The 20,431-nt window shown below is 41.4% G+C and overlaps 1 protein-coding gene across 3 annotated transcripts in view; it reads right to left on the reverse strand.

Moving 5' to 3' along the window:
- Positions 1-20,431, reverse strand: part of FKBP5 (FKBP prolyl isomerase 5) — a 159,155-nt gene that overhangs the window by 6,428 nt on the left and 132,296 nt on the right. For all 3 annotated transcript variants that reach the window (XM_032253533.1, XM_032253531.1, XM_032253532.1), the window contains 4 exons: positions 17,896-18,052; positions 11,446-11,536; positions 7,263-7,346; positions 898-1,083 (listed from right to left, as the gene is read on the reverse strand). In XM_032253533.1, coding sequence (XP_032109424.1) covers positions 898-1,083; positions 7,263-7,346; positions 11,446-11,536; positions 17,896-18,052 — 518 coding nt within the window. The remainder of the gene's footprint in view (positions 1-897; positions 1,084-7,262; positions 7,347-11,445; positions 11,537-17,895; positions 18,053-20,431) is intronic.

Below are 20,431 nucleotides of genomic sequence, written 5' to 3' on the forward strand. Positions count from 1 at the left end.
CTCTCTCTCTCTCTCTCTCTCTCTCTCTCTCTCTCTCACTTTCACACTCATTCTCTTTTTCTCTCCGCTCTGTATGAAAAAAAGAAAAAAATATGTATAAAATTAATAACTGGTCTTGGGAGACGGGGTATGATAGGAAACACTAATCCACAAAATTCAAAAGTAATCTCACAAAGAATGAACAAATTAGTTGCCTTTTGTTTTTCTTATCCTTTTATGTCTACCTTTAAGATACATTCAATGATTAGCTTTTACTTTTACCCATACTACAATATACATTGTTCACTCTGAGGCCAGAAAGCTAAAATAGTATCAGCTGGTGTATAAATATCACAACAGTACATATGATGAAACACTGTTACGGAGTACTGTGTGTAAGCGCTCAGAGACCAAAGACAGCATTAAGACAAATGTAAAAATGAATAGGCTGCTGATGCTCTGTGGGCCTTTCAAATTATTTATGCCTATCAGTGAATAAATGATAATAAAAACTGACCTATATATATGCTTCAAATGAACAGTTGCAGCCTATTAAAGTCCAAAAAAGCTTAAGTTAAATCTGCTCTTATTACACTGAACCTGAGGAGTTCTATATCTACTCTGATACAAACACTACAGTTATAAGGAAGGCCATGGATAAGAATTACTTAATTTTAATCAAAACTTTTCTTTAGAATACATTATCATAAACAGTCTAGGTATCATAAAAGTCTGACTGTAATAACAATCTTTCTGAACTTCCCAATTAACTGAGAAACAAATAATCCCAAACATTCAAATAAATAAAATAAAGCAAAATGAAAAATCCTCCAACCTTTGGCTGAGAGGAAGCAAAAGATGGAGATGGAGAAAAGATCTGGAATATCTAAAGTCCATCTCACAGGAGACACGTGTTACCTTGTCACAGCATTCAACAGCTTTGGTGTATTCTCTAAGCTTCAGGTAGCACATGGCCAGGTTCAGAAAGGCAGCAAGCAGAAATGATTCAGAAGCTTTCGATTCCTTTTCTGATAAACCATATTCCATCTCTAACCAGGATACTATCTTCCCATACTGAATCACCGCCTGCACGTATTTGCCTCCCTAGGAGAAAAAAGCGTCATTATTGGTACTTGGCTCTTGACGGTACAAAAAAGAAGCAAATCCTCAAAGCAACCCCTCAAGCAAACCCTGGTACACCTCCTCTTGGAGGTGGCTCTCCAGGTAGCTTCCCCACAGCCTTGAGAGCTGGTATGGGGCAGCGCCTGAGCCCTGCCTAGTGCTGCTCCCTAGCATTTCCATCTGTCCCTGTGGCAGGTGTGCAGCAAGGCTTCTGGGATACTTTCTTTGGTGCTAATATTGTTTTTTATTTTTATTTTTTTTAAATATTAAAGAATATTAGCATCATGCCCGGCTCTGGTGCCCGAACAGCAGTGTTAAGACCACGTTAGCAGGATTTAGCACAGTCAAAGCAGCGCATACTTCTCATGACCGAGTTCTCTCTCCCCACAAATACTCCAACCCTCACCCAAGGACTCTGAGTAAGAGAAAAACCATAGAGCAGGTCTAACAGGATGTGCCTATCATACAGGACTTCAAGCAGGTGACATAAGAAACGAGCTCTGCCTGTGGAAAGGAAGTCCTGATGTGGATTTTCTGGTGATGAAGATAGGGCAGACCTGTTCCAGCTGGAGGGACTGGTGTGAAAGAGGGCCAGCCCAAATCCCTTGAACATCCTTCTTCCCAAGTCACTCGCTTAGGAGAGGGAAGACTGGCACTAAAATCGAAGTCTGTCATTCTCTCTGCCTCAGGAATGTGTGATACAGGTTATTCATAAGAACATGAAACCAGGGCATTTTATTATAAATACTGAAATTCTCGAGGAAATTAGATTTGCTATGGACTGAATAGTGTCCCCCATCCCAAATACCTATGTTGAAGCCCTTCCCCCCAATGTGACATCTGCGGATGGAAGGTTTGGGGAGGGATTAGGGTTAGATGAGATCATGAGGGTGGAGCCTCACGATGGGATTAGAGCCTTCAGAAGAAGAACACGGGAGCTTGCTGCCCTCCGCCCTCTCTTCACTCACATGCACAGGAAAAGGCCATGTGAGGACACAGCAAGAAGGGGGCTACAAGGAACCAGAGGAGAGGCGATCCCCAGACACTGACCCTGCTAACACCTTGATCTTAGACATACAGTCTCCAGAAGTAAATTCTTGCTGTTGAGCCACCCAGTGCATGGTATTTCGCTGTGGCAGCCCTAGCTGCTAAGACAATACTTACATTTTGTCATAGCCTTAGGCCTACCACTCCTCTTTTGGATGCTACAAAAAAAAATAAGAACAAAGTCTTCACCAGTTTCAGGCTGGCATTTTCTTTCTGTCAGCGCCTTTTCTCTTGCTGGTCTTTGAGGACAGGCAGCATGTCCTCTCCCTTTTGGAATATCCAGGGTTTAGCACAAAGAGGCCTTTAATAAAGGTGTGCGGAGTAAATATTGAAGTAAAAGAAATATAAGTATGGAATCAAAACTTTTCTAAAGTGGTGTGGTGGCTCACGCCTGTAGTCCCAGCACTTTGGGAGGCCGAGGCAGGAGGATCTTTTGAGTCCAGGAGTTCAAAGCTGCAGTGAGCTATGCACACCATTGCACTCCAGCCTGGGCAACAGAGCAAGACCCTGTCTCTCTCTAAAAACAACAACAACAACAAAACCTTTTTATATTATTGGAGGCAAAAAAGGTGTGGGTAGAAATGAAAGGTGTTGTTTCATTGGGATTAGGTGGGAAGGACAGGCATTTCCCCAGTCATGCCTCATTTCTTCATCCTCTCTCCTCCAACTCTGATATACCTATTAACTTTTCTGATTATCCCCTCATACATTGTATAGGGAAAGAAAAGAAGATCCAGGGAGGACAAAGACCTAGATCTGATCATTTCAGTAAGTTCTAAATAATCAGAATGGTAGAAGGCTAAGCTAAAACAAAACAACAACAACAAAAAACAGGTACTAGACTTCTTAATAGTTCTTTTACATTTATAGGGCATTTTAATTTTTTGAAAGCTCTTTCATATATATCATATAACTTTATTTAGACTTCAACTTCCAACGAGTGAAAAGTCTGTCCTGTACTCCCTGCTTCTGAGGTACTAAAACAGTTCTCAACTGAGGGGTGATTTTGCCCCCCAGGGAATACTTGACATGTCTAGAGGCATTTTTAGTTGTCTAACTGGGTAGGATGCTACTAGCATCTAATGGGAAGAGGCCACGAATGCTGCTAAGTATTCTACAACGCACAAGACAGCCCCACACAACTAAAACTTATTCCACCCCAAATGTTGACAGTACTGAGGCTGAAAAATGTTGCACGAAAAGAAGGAAAGTGATAAAAGACTGGACTCTCCTTAGAAACTTTTTTAAAACCTTAAATCCTAGAGTCATACTTGTTTCTAAATCACATTCCTGGTATCTTGGAACAGCACGGTGGTGAAAATACAGCAAAGCCCCATGTATCTGAAGAGCTCAGAGGTTGAACAATTCTCCTTAACTAGCTTGTTTTAGAAACGCTTTCTTCCCAGGAGAAGCACAAGGGGGTGCAAGAATCCCATATCACTGCAGTGTCCTTAGCCTTCTCACCACTCTGCTGCCAAGTCAAAACAAAGAAAAACACTTACCAGGTGTGAGTTAATGCTCCTGTCCTGCAGAACATTGTCAGCTATGAGGGCAAATATCGTGTCTGTTTAACTGGCTTGCACAATGTCTGGCTTAATATCACGCTGTTACCTGTACTTAATGATTATTTTCAGAGCCAAAGAAAGAGTTCTTTCTCACTTTTCTTGTCTTTGGTATTCAAAGGTTGAAATGAGGATTTTACATCCTCAATGGCAAAATCATTCCCACTTAAAAGCTGAGTACAATTCAACCCTACTCAGGAGAGAGACTTTACCCATGTAGGTATAAACCAAACCAACAGATCAATGGAAACAGAATTCCACTATGCAGATGGCATGAAATACAGATTTTTAGTTCAGCTCAGCTCTGCTCTTACCCACACATCTGGGCTCTGTGCAAATGCATAACATGCCAAGTCAAATACCCTGGAAAGACAAGGCCTGGTAGGGCTGTATGGCAGATTGAAACCCACCCTCAAAGTTGGGAAGGGAACACGTACAGGACACTATCTACTAACCATTTTGAAGTTTTACAGCTAAAGCGAGCAATACTGCTGGGATCTTTTACCTATAATTATAAAGGTGCCTCCAGGGAAGTTTTTAGTGGTACAAAACGTTCAGAGACATTCTGGGAGAAAAGTCTTAGGTCAGTGGTTTTGAATCTTTCATTAATTTTTCCCCAATGGACTAATGTTTTGAAAGATTTTGTCTATCAAATTCCATGTTAAAAATAATTTGTTCCATATGTATGACTGCTGATCCAGATTTTGTTCCAAGATTGGTAATTTTAAGAAGGTTCAGCGTATTACCACATACACAAATCACTCTTGCAGTTGTGATGCTAATAAGCAACAAAGTTAAGTAACTGTACAGACACTGCTTTCTGCTATGAGTACTAATTCTGGCCATCTCTCTGTAGATATTCAGAACACAGCTATATGACACATGGCTTCATAACATTATTTCATTACCAATAATGTTCTCCAAAATTCTGTATCATAGCAACCAATTAGAGCCTCTGAATAGCTGAGCTGTTTTACTACACTGAATCAATATAATTCTAGTCAAAGGCCAAAAGCCTTAAATCTTTCCAAACTGTGAATATTCTATTTAGAAGTATTGAGAAATATATAAAATACAGTTAAGGATTTTTATGGACTTCAGAAATACAGAAAATACTGTTAAGGACCCATGATCTGAAGAAATTTTCCACTCTATTGTTTTATGTATTTGGATATAGAAACATTTCCACTCTATTGTTTTATGTATTTGGATATACAAACAACCCATTTAGAATCTTACGTGAATAGTTTAAGTATCAATCCAATATACCTCAATTAGAATTAAAAACAAAAAGACACTTGTTCTTGAGAGTTTAGAAACTCACAGAAATTCAGGCTGGAGGGAAACTTGGGGAACATTTATTCTAACTTCCCTGTTTTTCACTTTAAAATATAACCTTTTTGGACCTTATGACTTTAAATCATTTGAAGAGCCATAAAGCCCATTTTCCCCAATTCCAAGCTCATTCTATCATACCCCAATCCTTTCTGGTGATCCGTAAAAGAATTCAGTATACATGGCTGTGCACGGTGGCTCATGCCTGTAATCCTAGCACTTTGGGAGGTCGAGGCGGGCGAATCATAAGCTCAGGAGTTTGAGACCAGCCTGACCAACATGGTGAAACCCCATCTCTACTAAAAATACAAAAATTAGCTGGGCGCAGTGGTGCATGCCTGTAATCCCAGCTACTCAGGAGGCTAAGGCAGGAGAATCACTTGAACCCAGGAGGCGGAGGTTGCAGTGAGCCAAGATTCAGCCGCTGCACTCCAGCCTGGGGCAGAGAGTGAGACTCTGTCTCAAAAAAAAAGAAAAAAAAAGAGTTTAGTATAAATAATAGATAATGATAAATAAGAATAAACATATAAATAATTATATATATTATGTAAACCTACGACTTTAAATTTGTTTGAATACTATCCACAGTAAGAAATATGCAATCCAGTACATACCCACACACAAGTAAAGTTTTATGCAACAAAACTGATTCTTGGTCGGGCGTGGTGGCTCACACCTGTAATCCCAGCACTTTGAAAGGCCAAGATGGGCGGATCACGAGGTCAGGAGATCAAGACCATCCTGGCCAACATGATGAAACCCCGTCTCTACTAAATATAAAAAGTTAGCCAGGTGTAGTGGCGCACACCTGTAGTCCCAGCTACTGAGGAGGCTGAGGCAGGAGAATCACTTGAACCCAGGAGGTGGAGGTTGCAGTGAGCTGAGATCTCACCACTGCACTCCAATCTGGCAACAGAGCAAGACTCCGACTCAAAAACAAAGCAAAAACTGATTCTTATAACTTATTGCAATACACTTCCACAAAACTGATAACATGACCCAATAGTGTGTCTATGCTCAAATTCTGAAAATACATGGTGCCCTCTGGCTGTGTTAAATTTGGGTTGATTATATATTCTTACATAACTCTCTAGTTGCTTCCTTTGGATTAACATTGCCACTCCTCCCTCCTGACAAGGTTGTAACTTAATAATAGCACGTCTTATAGCAGATGTCCAACAAGGTACACTTATGCCTCACTGCTTTATACTGTTGAAAAATATCTAATTTCTGTTCACTTATTACAGTGGCAGAAAATGAAAGAAACCTTGAGAAAACTCCCATTCTCCCTCTAATTCTCATCACTGAGGCCTTTCTGCCTGACATAGAGAAGGCATATATTTGGGATGGGGAAGCAACACTGATTACAACAGAATGAAGTGGTTTCTTTTTTTCTTACATCTAGAGGTTTTAAGATCTAAGTGAGAAAATACCACACTCCTACATGCTCCAAGAAGGGTTTTTGAGAGGCAGTCTATGATGAATATCATTCAGGAATATCTGGAGATTCCTCACAAAAGCAAGTGTGCAGATATCATCTTGACTGTTAGAAGCAATCAACACTCTCCTGTCAGTTTCTTTTGAAATCTGTGCATGTTCTCTTTCCATTTGTCATATGCCCTAGCGACTTCATCTATGTATAAAGGGAAATGGGCAGGGCGTGGTGGCTCAAGCCTGTAATCCCAGCACTTTGGGAGGCTGAGGCAGGAGCACTGCTTGAGACTAGAAGTTTGAGGCCAGCCTGGGAAACAAAGGGAGACCCTGTCTCTAATATATGTATATTTAAAAAAAAAAAAAAAAAAAAAAAGGAAGAAAGGAAAATGATGTGAAACTTACCACTATGAATTCCATTCTTTGCTAACAATTATTCTATTATTTTTTCATTCCAAAAACACTTGTTGAGTGCCAATTATGTACCAAGCCAGATGCTTTAGGCATGAGTGATACTGTGGTGGCTGGGGACGCCAGACCTGGTCTGCCTGTATGGAAGGTTACAATCTAGAGCAGAATGTGTAAAAGAGGAATCTGTATTTTTTTTCACATTAATTTACTCTTTTCTCACCATTTTTCACATTGAAAATGACAGATTTGTAAAAATTCCAGCTTATTTTTACCAAGCAGAGTGTTGATAAAATTCAGAGTAGCGACTATTGGCACAACTCACTGACACTTGAGTAAATACTTTGAGATGAAAGGATGGTATAGGGACTCACATACCTTGAAGTATAAGGTTCCCTTCTCTTTGACAATGGCAGCCTGCTCCAATTTTTCTTTGGTATCCATCTCCCAGGATTCTTTGGCCTGTGTATAAATTTATGACAATGGTTAGATGAACACAGAGAGAAAAGCATCAGTTGAGGCCCATTAGAACACAGAGCAGTTAATTCTAGAAGATACTCCAAACTGAAAAGACTCTGGCTGTTGAAACTGTGTGTCAGTGCCAATTTACTGTTAGGCCAGTGCTTCTTTACACTTCTTTACACTTTCCAGCATGACCAAGCTGCAGCATGAACAGTGTTGCTCAAGAGGGAGGAGCCGCAAAAACACAGGAAGGAACATACTCTGGTAAGCACTGTTACAAAGTGAATCTTTACGAGTATAAGGTGAAGCCACCAAAGTTAGGGCCACGCCTTATCTCCCTCTTGCAAACCTCCCCACTAAGGTGTTTTCCTCAAGCCTTCGTTTTTCAACTCTAAAATGGGAACATAACTGTAGTCAAGTTGTAGTTGTATATTCACAGAGAATTTTCAAAATTCAGGGTCAGGTTGTCTCGACACTCCAAAACAACTGGATATGCTACTAATATTGCTAAATTCCATCAACTTGCAGATGTATACAGGGGGATTTCAAGCAAAACATAACTGGGAATAAAGCTCATGCAAAAATATCACTTTAGAGCCATAAGCCAATGACTTCATTATCATCTGCTAGGTTGTAGTATTGTGCGTATCATTACTTCCTCCATTACAGAAATAACTGGACTTGCCATTTTAAAGCTGGATCTAGAAGGACCATAGAGTCAAGAGAATAGTCTGGAATCCTTCCGGAAAAGTGGCAATGGGGGTGGTCAGTGCTACTGACTGCATATAAATTATGAAGTTTAAACCAGTAACTAAAATTCTCGCTATTCAAAAGACAATAAGTGTGTGTTCCTGTTGTCACAGCCCCTGCTATCCTCTACTTTATTATTATTTTTTGAGACGGAGTTTTGTTCTTGTTGCCCAGGCTGGAGTGCAATGGTGCTCACTGTAACCTCCGCCTCCTGGGTTCAAGCAATTCTCCTGCCTCAGTCTCCCAAGTAGCTGGGATTACAGGCAGGCGCCACCACACCTGGCTCATTTTTTGTATTTTTAGTAGAGACAGGGTTTCAAGACAGGTCAGGCTGGTCTTGAACTCCCAACCTCAGGTGATCTGCCCACCTCCGCCTCCCAAAGTGCTGGGATTACAGGTGTGAGCCACTGTGCCTGGCCACTATCCTCTACTTTTTAAAAGTGAATAATGAAAGGGTTACTAGTCTTTCTGGCAACTCATATAATTCTGTTTCCTAATAATGTAGTTCAATTATTCAAAAACTTAGTTATGGTTCAATTCCAGGTTTTAGCACCAAAACAAACAAACAAAAACACCTAGTTATCAAGTCTCTGTATTTTTTATATTGGCTTCAGTCTTTATGGGACATAAGTATATTCTTTTTTTTTTTCCTTTTTTTGAGACAGGGTCTTGCTCTGTCACCCAGGCTGGAGTGCAGTGGCATGGTGACAGCTCACTATAGCCTCAATTTCTCAGGCTCAAGCAATCCTCCTGCCTCAGCCTCCTGAGTAGCTGGGACCACAGGCATGTGCCACTACATCCAGCTAAATTTTTTTTTTTTTTTTTGGTAGAGATGGGTCTCACTGTGTTGCCCAGGGTGGTCTTAAATTCCTGGGCTCAAGCCATCCTCCTGTCTTAGCCTCCTAAGTAGCTGGGACTACAGGAATGTGCTACCATACCCAGCAAATTTTTAAAATATTTTTTTTTTTGTAGAGAAGGGGTCTCATTGTGTTGTCCAGGTTGGTTTTGAACTCCTAAGCTCAAGCAATCCTGCCTCAGCCTCCCAAAGTACTGGGATTATAGGTGTGAGCCACCATGCCTGAAATATAAGTATATAGATTTTTAGATGGAGTCTTGCTCTGTCCCCCATGCTAGAGTACAGTGGCATGATCTTGGCTCACTGCAACCTCCACCTCCTGGTTTCAAGCAATTCTCCTGCCTCAGGCTCCCAAACAGCTGGGATTACAGGTGCCTGTCACCAAACCCAGCCAATTTTTGTATTTTTAGTATAGACAGCGTTTTACCATGTTGGCCAGGCTGCTCTTGAACTCCTGACCTCAGGTGATCCACCTGCCTCAGCCTCCCAAAGTGCTGGGATTATAGGCATGAGCCACTGTGCCCAGCCTCGCCTAGAATATTCCTAATACTACAAGGCAGAGGATTAAATCACATTGCCCCAAATATAATCATATACCTTCATGTGATTTCAAGTATACCAAGCAGCAGTGTATGAATATACTCTTGGAGCAATGACAGGACACAGGCTTGCTGTGTGGCACACCACTGGGAGTGCTTCTAAATTAGTATCCGGGGGGAAGAGGGTGCTTTATAAAAATGGACATAGGAGGCCAAGGCAGGCGGATTCCCTAAAGTCAGGAGTTTGAGACCAGTCTGGCCAACATGGTAAAACCCTGTCTCTACTAAAAATACAAAAAAATTAGCCAGGCATGGTGGCATGCGCCTGTAATCCCAGCTACTTGGGTGGCTGAGGCAGGGGAACTGCTTAAACCAGGGAGGTGGAGGTTGCAGTGAGCCAAGATCACACCACTGCACTCCAGCCTGGGCGACAGAACAAGACTCCGTCTCAAAAAACAAAAAAAAAAAAAAAAGAAGGAAATAGGAAAGCCAGAGGTCTACATAACCACATGCTAAAGACTATCTTCTCTCTAATAATAATAAAAAAAAAAAACCACAATATGCTACGAAGACAGCATTAGGGGATCAGTGCTGAGCTTGCAGGCCTTTGTAAGAGGTTACTTGACAACAATCAGTGGTCATAACCAGAGCATATGTTTGTTTGGAGGACATGAAGTAGAAGGGGTATGATTAGAGATGTCACTGTTGGAGGACAATCTCAAAGCAGGCCTCCCCTCACCTTCTTAGCCCAAAGGTACAGGCCCACAGGAGAATGATTTTTTTTCTCAATCTACAAAATATAAATGGTCATGTTTCCATTTATATTAATGTGCTTAATGTGGCCAGGGACAGTGGCTCACACCATAATCCCAGCACTTTGTGAGGCCAAAGCAGGAGGATGGCTCAAACCAGGAGTTTGAGACCAGGCTGGGCAACACAGTGAGACCCCATGTCTACAAAAAATAAAATTAGCTGAGTGTGGTGGCCTGTGCCTGTAGTCCCAGCTCCTTGGGAGGCTGAGGTGCAGGATTGCTTGAGCCCAGGAAGTCCAGGCTGCAGTAGCTATGATTGCGCCCACTGCGCTCCAGCCTGGGTGACAGAGTGAGATTCTATCTTGGAAAAAAAAAAAAAAGCTTAATGTACAGGAGGTGGAGGTAGCACTATGCAGGAATAAAAAAGAATACAAATGCAGTCCTTCAGGAGCTCCGCAAAGGGTGGGGCTTTGGAAATGCCAGGGGCATGTGGCTGAAGATGACAGCAGACCTGGCTCAGGTATATGCTGTGTGTCCAGTTCAGCTGCTGCTGGGAGCCTCCAGAGTGAAACTGAGATGGAAATATGTTCAAGGAGGCATGCTGTCTCTGGAATCCAAGGCAACTGACAAATTCTCTCTCTTCTTCACTTGGAGAAGTATGAAAAGAAAAGGCCCAGGGTTAGGAGGTTTCTTTCTTGTATCCCTGGTCACAGAGCCTAGTGGCCCTCGAAGACTTGCAGTCGGGATAACAACTTGTGGCTACAGTGCAGGCCTCTTCGTGACTCCTGTGAAGGGTACAATCCGTTCAGCTCTGAAAAGCTGCACCCCACTCCCCCAAGGAGTCACTTGGCAGAACGTGAACCTTTCTGTCCTCAACCCAGGAAAAAAAAAGTACAAAAAGAACAAGTCTAGGAACAAATAAGGGAAAAAGGTTTGGATTCTACCCAAAAAAGGCTAAAAAAAAAAAAAAAAAAAAACCTGACACATAGGAACAAAATAAGAACAAGGAGCTCCTTCGTTGTATATCGGCTGTGCTGTGTCAGTTGTCCCATTCTTTGGCAGCAGTGCTGGAGGCAAGAGACAAACTTGATAATGAATAAACACCATCCATCTATACCACCTACTAAGATAAGATACTGATTTATAGGAAGTGGATGCAGAAGACATCTACCATGATTTTAAGGAAGTTGGTATTTTCTCACCTTTTCGAAGCTCTTAAGTGTAACTTCATAGATAAGCTCAGCATTAGGTTCAATGCCAAATTTAGGCTTCCCTGCCTCTCCAAAACCATATCTGAAATGGAGAGTAAAAAATAAAACTTTAAAAGAATTGGTGTATTTCCAGGCACTTCCTTTAGTATTTTGAGGCATCAACAGAGCCATTATTTGCAAGCTACATATGTCAGAGACCCAGAAGACAAACCAGATGTTGACCAGAAGATACAGTGTGAAGTATCATTGCTACAGTTTTCATAGAAACCAGGGTAGGTTTAGTTTTCTCCTTCATATTCACATGTAATGCAACACCTGTACTCCTTGGGGCAGATTGATTAACAGGATTTTAAATGTCACTGCCTTTTTCTATACTTGATTTTATATCTAGTTCTTTTTATAAAATGGCCATGATTTAGCTACTAGGAATTTTCCCCTAGGTTTTATCAGCAGGAAGGGCAGTGAAGACACAGCCACTGTAATTGTTAGGGTGGTATTAATCAGAAGTACGTTTTAATAAGGTTTTAACTTTAACGTGCTGTCACCTTCTAGTAGTACCACTTCCAGTCACATAAATGAAGGGGAAAGGCTCACGTTATCAGGAGAGAAAAGTTTTCACACTATTTAAGTTTTTTAAAAGCACATGAAGAAACACAAATAACATAATGATATACTCAAAAATAAGCTGCTGCCCTAGCAAGTTCTGACACCTTCTCTAGAGAAATATTCTTATGGCTTGTAACTATCAGAGTGTAAGATTCTATACCTTTTAGCCAAAACTTACTGAATAAAATAACCGAGGAAATATAAATTTGTTTTTTGGATCATGTAAGATCTCCAGCAAGTCAAATGTATTCAGGAAGCAGATATTTATTAGAATGGGAGCTCTAGCAGAGCTCTGTCTGGTTCAACTGTTTCCCCGTGTGTAGAACAAGGCCCAACATATTAGTCAAGTGTTCACTGAAATATATTCTGTTCCCATTTGTTGCAAGCCCAGCTGTTCTTTAATATATGAAATGGTATTATAAAAAACTTAGTAAACTCAAACTTTCAGGGTACAGATTGAAAGAGGTCAAAACCAGGTTGATCTAATACCTCCAGTTTTCTCTGGGGCAAAGGGTGTGAAAGGAAACACTCACATTTTGTTGCTTGTACCACTTTCTTAACCTTTTGCCTGAATTTTCCAGGAATAAAAATGCTTACTCACTCACCTCCACTGTTACACAGAAAATGGAAGCTGGAGCCAGAAAGAGGAATAGAGATACAAGAGCTGGTAGGAATGAGGAGCAGGGCACAGGACATCCTCCACAATGACATAAAAAAGGACATAATTACCAGTGACCGATTTTAAGAAGTGATGCCTAGTTTTCTACTTTGAGATCTTAGATGCATATATATATATATATTATTTTGTTTCTGCCATCTGATAAATTAAAACAACAATCCGTAACTACCTCAGTAGGTAGGTGAGCCCTTGCTAAGCATATGTTTACTGACAGCATGTTACGTTTGGAGTCCTGTGCTAAGCAGTTGCAAATGCAACAAATGATCTCGCATTTGCTTTAGACCAGTGGATCTCAACCAGGGTGATTTTAGCTCCTCTTCCTTCCAGGGAAGCTTTGGCAACGTCTAGAAACATTATAGGTTGTCACAACTATGGAGGTGCTACTGGTATCTGGTGGGAAGAGGCCAGGAATACTGCTGGACAGCCCCCTATGACCGAGGATTAGTAAGCCCAAATTGTCAACAGCGCTGAGAATATCTGCCTTAGAGGAAAGTGGGGGTGGGGAGTGTGGGGTGTATCAAGAGAGGCACCAAGTATCCTATTATTGATGGGATTAAAGAAGACTAAAGGAAAATATTTCTACAGTCTCTCACAGGTGAAAATGAAGCGATTCATCAAGATACGTGGTATGGCGCACATTATCCTGTGGAGGTGGAAGCTCACGCCAAGCTATCCTGGCAGCACCTATCCTGACTTCCGTATTACACAGAAAGTTGTTAGCCTGTGTAAAGAAGGAACCAGGGCACTCAACTCATCTGACTAAAAAACACCACCACAAGAGGAATCTTAGGACCTAACCAAAAGATAATCTCGACTATAGTAACAGAAGGAATTCAGTATTAATGTCCTTGAATTAAGACTAGCCTCCAGAGATTAGAGATACAAATAATGACTGTTAATGACCCTTAAGTCTTAATGTGCATATAAGAAGCACTTGAACTACAAGCTCTTATCAATTACTCCCTTTTTACAGATGAAGAAACAGAGGCTTTGAGAGAAGTGCTTCCTGAGAAGTCACACAAATAGGCAGTGGTAGAGCCAGGGTTTAAATTCAGACCCTGTGTGTCCCCAGAAAATGTAGTTGTTTTTTTCTTTTTTTTTTTTTTGACTCATACTGCCTCGTAACTAGATACCATGGCTCTTGGCAGCCTGGTGTTTTTTGTTTTTTTTTGAGATAAGAGTTTCAATCTGTCACCCAGGCTGGAGTACAGTGGCCTAATCTCAGCTCACTGCAACCTCCGCCTCCCAGGTTCAAACGATTCTTGTGCCTCAGCCTCCCGAGAAGCTGGGATTATAGGCACCTGACAACACTCCTGGCTAATTTTTGTATTTTCAGTAGGATGGGGTTTCACCATGTTGACCAGGCTGGTCGTGAACTCCCGGCCTCAAGTGATCTGCCTGCCTCGGTCTCCCAAAGTGCTGGGATTATAAGTGTGAGCCACCATGCCCGGCCAGTAGTCTGTGTTTTCATTTGGGGTTCATGCATGACAAAAACATAAGGAAAGGGAAGGAAAAAGTTAAAACTATCTACACTTGACCTGAAACAAAAAAGATTTATTAGTCTCAGTATTTAAAACAATACAAAGGGAAGATAATGTCCCAATAAGAAGAAAGAAAAACGGATTGTCTGGAAATGTTTTATGAATTTCTTATGAAGACATTCTAGGCCAGGTGCGGTGGCTCATGTCTGTAATTCCAAGCACTTTGGGAGGCTGAGGCTAGAGGACTGCTTGAGTCCGGGAGTTTGAGACCAGCCTGGGCAACATAGTGAGACTCTGTTTCTACAAAATGAAAAAAATTAGCCAGGCATGGTGGAGCACACCTTAGTCCTAGCTACCTGGGAGCCTGAGATGAGAGGATCTCTTAAGCCCAGGAGTTTGAGGCTACAGATTATGCCACTGTACTCCAGCCTAGGTTACAGAGTGAGACCCTGTCTCAGGGCAGGAGGGGCGGGGGGAGAAAAAAAAACCATTCTTCCCAAGAGTCTATCAGAGTATCAGAGTCAAAGAGAAATTTGCCTTGGAAATTTTCTGGAGAATGAAATACGGATGTCACCGAGAGCTATTTGAAGATATTTTCTGCAACATTTAGATGCAATGTTTTATGGAAGTGGGAACCTGAATAAAACAAGTAAATTCACTGCAAGCACGGAAAACATGCTTAGCATGTAAGGTTTTCATACACACACACACACACACACACACACAGAGCATATAAGTACACATATATACACATACATATATACAGCTTGTAGGGGTTTTCTACATATATATAGTACTATGCAATGCATATGCAGCAGTCTCATATTACAGAGAATGCACTCCACATAATTCCTCAACATATCAACCAACACCTTGAACAAAAATTATGTTCCTTTCTAAATATGCTAAATTATTTCCATAAAGCACATAAAAAACTTTTTTTTTGAGATGTTATTTCACTCTTGGTGCCCAGGCTGGAGTGCAATGACATGATCTCGGCTCATTGCAACCTCCCGGGTTCAAGCGATTCTCCTGTCTCAGCCTCCCAAGTAGCTGGGATTACAGGCACATGCCACCATGCCCGACTAATTTTTGTGTTTTTAGTAGAGACAGGGTTTCATCATATTGGTCAGGCTGGTCTCGAACTCCTGACCTCAGGGTATCTCCCCACCTCAGCCTCTTAAAAGTGCTGGGATTACAGGTGTGAGCCACTGCGCCTGGCCATAAAAAACTTTTATGCCTAGAAATTCACGAAAACCTATTGATAACTTTTATGCTTGGAAAGATCTGAAAAATCTACCTCATGTTAAACAGGATTTCCTTTTGCTTGTGGTCTGAGGGTAAAATGGAAGAGAGAGCAAGCCGTCACAATAGCAACAAAAGCTCACACACTGTGGGCTCATGTGTACCCTACACGTGTAGGATTTCATTCAGCTCTCCATAACTTTATGAGGTGGATACTGTTATCCCCATTTACAGAGGGAAAACTGAGGCTTAGGAGAGTGAAGTGCCTTGCCCAAGTGCACACAGCTGGGAAGTACAGAGTAGGGGCTAACCACTAATGATACAACAAACAGTTTAAACCTGAAAAGAACTGTTTGCGTTAAAAAATATAAAGACAATTTCTATTTTTACTTGCCATTAATCTTGAGACACCTGTCCCCACAACTGCCTTTTCAGCCAGGCTAAAATGTAGTGTATATAAACTGGTTCATATAACATTATGTCCTCATAATACATACAGAATTTCTCCTAAGGAAGCTTAAGTTTTGAAAACATACATCAGACATAAATCCACCTCTCTGAGTTTAGAATTACTATAATGATTTGAAATGGTGATTAAAACTAATCAGAGATGGGCTGGTGCAGTGGCTCATGCCTGTAATCAATCTCAGCACTTTGGGAGGGTTAGGCAGGTGGATCACTTGAGTCCATGAGTTGGAGACCAGCCTGGGCAAAATGGCAAAACCCTGTCTCCACAAAAAATACAAATATTAGCCAGGTGTGGTGGTGCACACCTGTAGTACCAGCTACTACGGAGACTGAAGTGGGAGGATCACCTGAGCCCTGGAGGTTGAGGCATGAGCCATGATCATGCCACTGCACTCTAGCCTGGGTGACAGACTGAGATCCTGTTTCAGGAAAAAAAAAAAAAATTAGAGATTATTTGAATATGGAAGAGACAGCTTTTTCTATGCTCTATCTGAATTTTAAGAAGTTTCCCCCAGAAACAGAATTATTTTCACCTAAAAGTAAACTACAAATACAGAGTAAATATTAATATACATAAGACACACTGAAGTGGGGGCTATAGTTAGTGGAAAGAGGAACCAGGTAGAGAAAAAGAAGGCGTTATACAAAGGGTGCTTCAGTGAGGGTTTTAAAGAGTTCAAGGTAGAGCATTTTGGAAGGATTTTCAAGTGGTAGTTGCATGGCTAAAACATCACCTCAAAAATATGATTATGGGCTGGGCGTGATGGCTCACACCTGTAATTCCAGCACTTTAGGAGGCCGAGGCAGGTGGATCACTTGAGGTCAGGAGTTCAAGATCAGCCTGGCCAACATGACGAAACCCAGTCTCTACTAAAAATACAAAAATTAGCCGGGTGTGGTGGCAGGTGCCTGCAATCCCAGCTACTCAGGAGGCTGAGACAGGAGAATTGCTTGAACCTGGGGGGTGAAGGTTGCAGTGAGCCGAGATCATGCTACTGCACTCTGGCCTGGGCAACAGAGCAAGACTCCATCTCAAAAAAAAAAAAAAAAAATATATATATATATATATATATATATATATGTGATTATGGATCAGGTGCTGGGGCAAAGGTAAACTGCCGCTGGATTACTACAGAGGCTACAAAATGACACTGCAAAAGGCATAACATCACCCACTGGCAAGTGCAGGTCATCAAGATTCTCAGTAACTCAGAATCCCACTGTCTGAAATCCATAGAGCCAGAGGGAGGATACACTAGATAAGCAGATGCACTCTCATGCAGAAAGAATCAAAACACCCTGGGTTCTCTCAGGGGTCTGTTTCTCAAGACAGAAGGGTTGGATTCATGGTATAATTTTAGATCTAAAAATAATACTAAACATGTTTTCACAAGAGAGACTGTCAGTGTCTGATAGTTCTAAGCTTGGAAGTGCTAGTGGATATCCTTATGATGGGAAAAATTTAGGCAAAAAATGAGTCATCTCCGTTGCCTTTATATCCAGGAAGAATGTGCTTTTCTTTTTTCAGGGCCTCTGTATTAGAACAAGTGGCACAAGTTCAAGTGGTAGTAAATCGTCCAAATGCTTCTCTGATTCCCAACCCCCATGTTTTCCTGCCTCCTGCCTAATTTAGAGAAAAGGGAAGAGGGGGTGAGAGAACCACATATGAGAAGGGTCCATAGCTGCCTGTCTTGGCAATACTGCAGGCAAAACAAATCATCATAAAAGCAAAAAGTGTCTGTAAGCCCTTTTCTGAACACATATTAATCAAGTAAACATGCTCACAAACCTCTGTGATACTGTAAGGCCCATTAATTTATGTGATGACTAACTGCGGCCTGATTTAATTGTTTCCGCTGCTGGATTAACTTCACTGAAAATGCCAAAACGTTGAATGAAAAAGCAAGCATATCTCTGTCCTTTAGGTGACTTCACTGTGTTCCAAACCGGTATGCTGCTTACCGTGGTCCAAGATGTAAAATACATTGTTCTTCCCGCTGCATTCTCTCCAGGGCTTTGTCAATTCCAATTGGAATGTCGTGGTCTTCTCCTTCACCCACAGTGAATGCCACATCTCTGCAGTCAAACACCCTTCCACCACAGCGGCCTTCCAGATGGACTGAGGGTAAGGAGACAGGAAAGTCAACAGAGCTGCTTCTTAGGGCTGGCTAATTCAGAGATGTGATAAAAATGAGTGGCCAACAATGTAGCAAATACCATTTCCCCTTTCTCATTTCATAAAGAAACACATGCAGTATGTCTTGGTGAAGCTTCATATACCCAGTCTGAAAGTTTAGGAGCAAACATATTTCTTTCCAAGTTAAACTTATAATTACTGATATTTGTATCAGTTTAGTGGGTAACAAACCAGAAACAGGTTTATTACAGGCATGAACCACCACATCTGGCCCAGACTCTTACATTTCTAGGAAAAACAATTCTCTGAAACTTTACAAATACTTTTAGTATTAAGGGTATTTATTCTTTCCATTTAGGTTTTTGATGCAGTAAGAAAAATGGATGGCTGGTATGATAGCATAACAGTCACCAAGCAATATAATAATTTGGATTTCATAAGAAAATCCTGACTGGGCACAGTGGCTCATGTCTGTAATCCCAGCTACTTGGGAGGCTGAGGCACAAGAATCCTTTGAACCTGGGAGGTGGAGGTTGCAGTGAGCCAAGATCATGCCACTGCACTCCAGGCTCCCTCCAGCTTGGGAGACAGAGGGAGATTTTGTCTCTGTCTCGCTCTCTCTCTCTCTCTCTCTCTCTCTCTCTCTCTCACACACACACACACACACACACACACACACACACACACACACACGCATGCACCCTTTATTTCTACTTATGTAATATAATGGCCTCTGTTCAAATCTAGAGATTTCCTAAAATGCTTCTTTTCTAAGACTGGCTGATCTACTTTAGATCAATAACTTGTGGAGAGACTAAAAATCACTCATTCTGTAATACTCATTCCATGCCCAATGACAGAACTATTATCTTCAAATAAAAATTCAATTCTAACTTGTTCTACTTTTGAACTACATGATCTCAATGAAGCTCTAAAATTCTATGATTCGATGACCTGATAATATCACTCTCAATATCAAGATAGCCCAGAAACCGCTTCAAATCTAATTTCTGCAATTAATCATTTAATTGAATTACCTCTAGCCCAGGTCTGAGAAATGGGAGAAACTGAAGAATGAACAGGAATGGTGTAGACACTAGGGGCCAAAATGTCCCTTGAACATTTATGCTCTAAAACTTTCTTCCCTTTTCCTCTCTTTTTTCTTCTGATTTGCTAAATCTTCTCTGTATTGTTCCAATTGTGCTGCCAAAATGAGTACTCCCCCACCTTTTCTTTTTTGAGACAGATTCTTGCTCTGTGGCCCAGGCTGGAGTGCAGTGGCATGATCTTGGCTCACTGTAACCTCCATTTCCCAGGTTCAAGCAATTCTCCTGCCTCAGCCTCCTGAGTAGCTGGGACTACAGGCGCGCGCCACCACGTCTGGCTAATTTTTGTATTTTTAGTAGAGACAAGGTTTCATCATACTGGCCAGGCTGGTTTCGAACTCCTGACCTCAGGTGATCCACCTGCCTCAGCCTCTCAAAGTGCTGGGATCACAGGCGTGAGCCACCAAGCCCAGCCCACCCTACCCTTTTTTAGCTCACCAGTATTAATATCATCTTGATGTGTTCCCCTTGGAGACACAGAATGGGGTCTAGGAAACTTGGGCCAAACTAGAAAGGGCCTAACTCTCAAGTCAGCTCCTCCAAATTAGGGCTGGAGCTGGACTGGCTGGGTAGAGCTGGCATATGCATTTTAGTTTATGTCCTACACTCAGAGATGCTGATAATTCCTTCTGTTATATTTACTTTTAGAATGCTCTACATAAAATAAAAATTAACTTGTGGGAAATTGATAGTTCTTCTGAATTGGAAAACATTTTAAAAATAATTCAACTTTAAAATTTTCAAATACAGTCATACTTCACTTAAGGATAGGGATACATTCTGAGAGATATGTTATTAGGTGATCTCATTGTGGGAACACCTTAGAATGTACTTAGACAAATCAAGATGGAACAGTCTACTATAACCTAGGCTAAGTGGTATAGCATATTGCTCCTAGGCTGTAGATCTGTATAGCATGTTACTGTACTGAATATGGTAGGCAACTGTAACACAATAGTATTTGGGTATCTAAACACTGAGAAGGTAGAGTAAAAGTATGGAATTATAATCTCATGGGACCACTGTTCTATGTGGAATCTGTGGAATGTGCTGTTAAACAAAATGTTATATATAGCACATGAGTGTACATGCAGACTAGAGAGGATCCACAGGGAGTCTGAGGCTTAAGATATTTTTACTGAATTCTCTAAGGGTGGTAGCATACGCCTATATAAGTCCCAGCTACTTGGGAGGCTGAGGTGGGAGGATTGCTTGAACCTAGAAGTTCGAGGCTGCAGTGAGTTATTATTGTGCC

This window comes from Sapajus apella, unplaced genomic scaffold (genome assembly GCF_009761245.1).
Source record: "Sapajus apella isolate SASKATOON/1434 unplaced genomic scaffold, GSC_monkey_1.0 scaffold83, whole genome shotgun sequence".
Classification (NCBI taxonomy): Eukaryota; Metazoa; Chordata; class Mammalia; order Primates; family Cebidae; genus Sapajus; species Sapajus apella.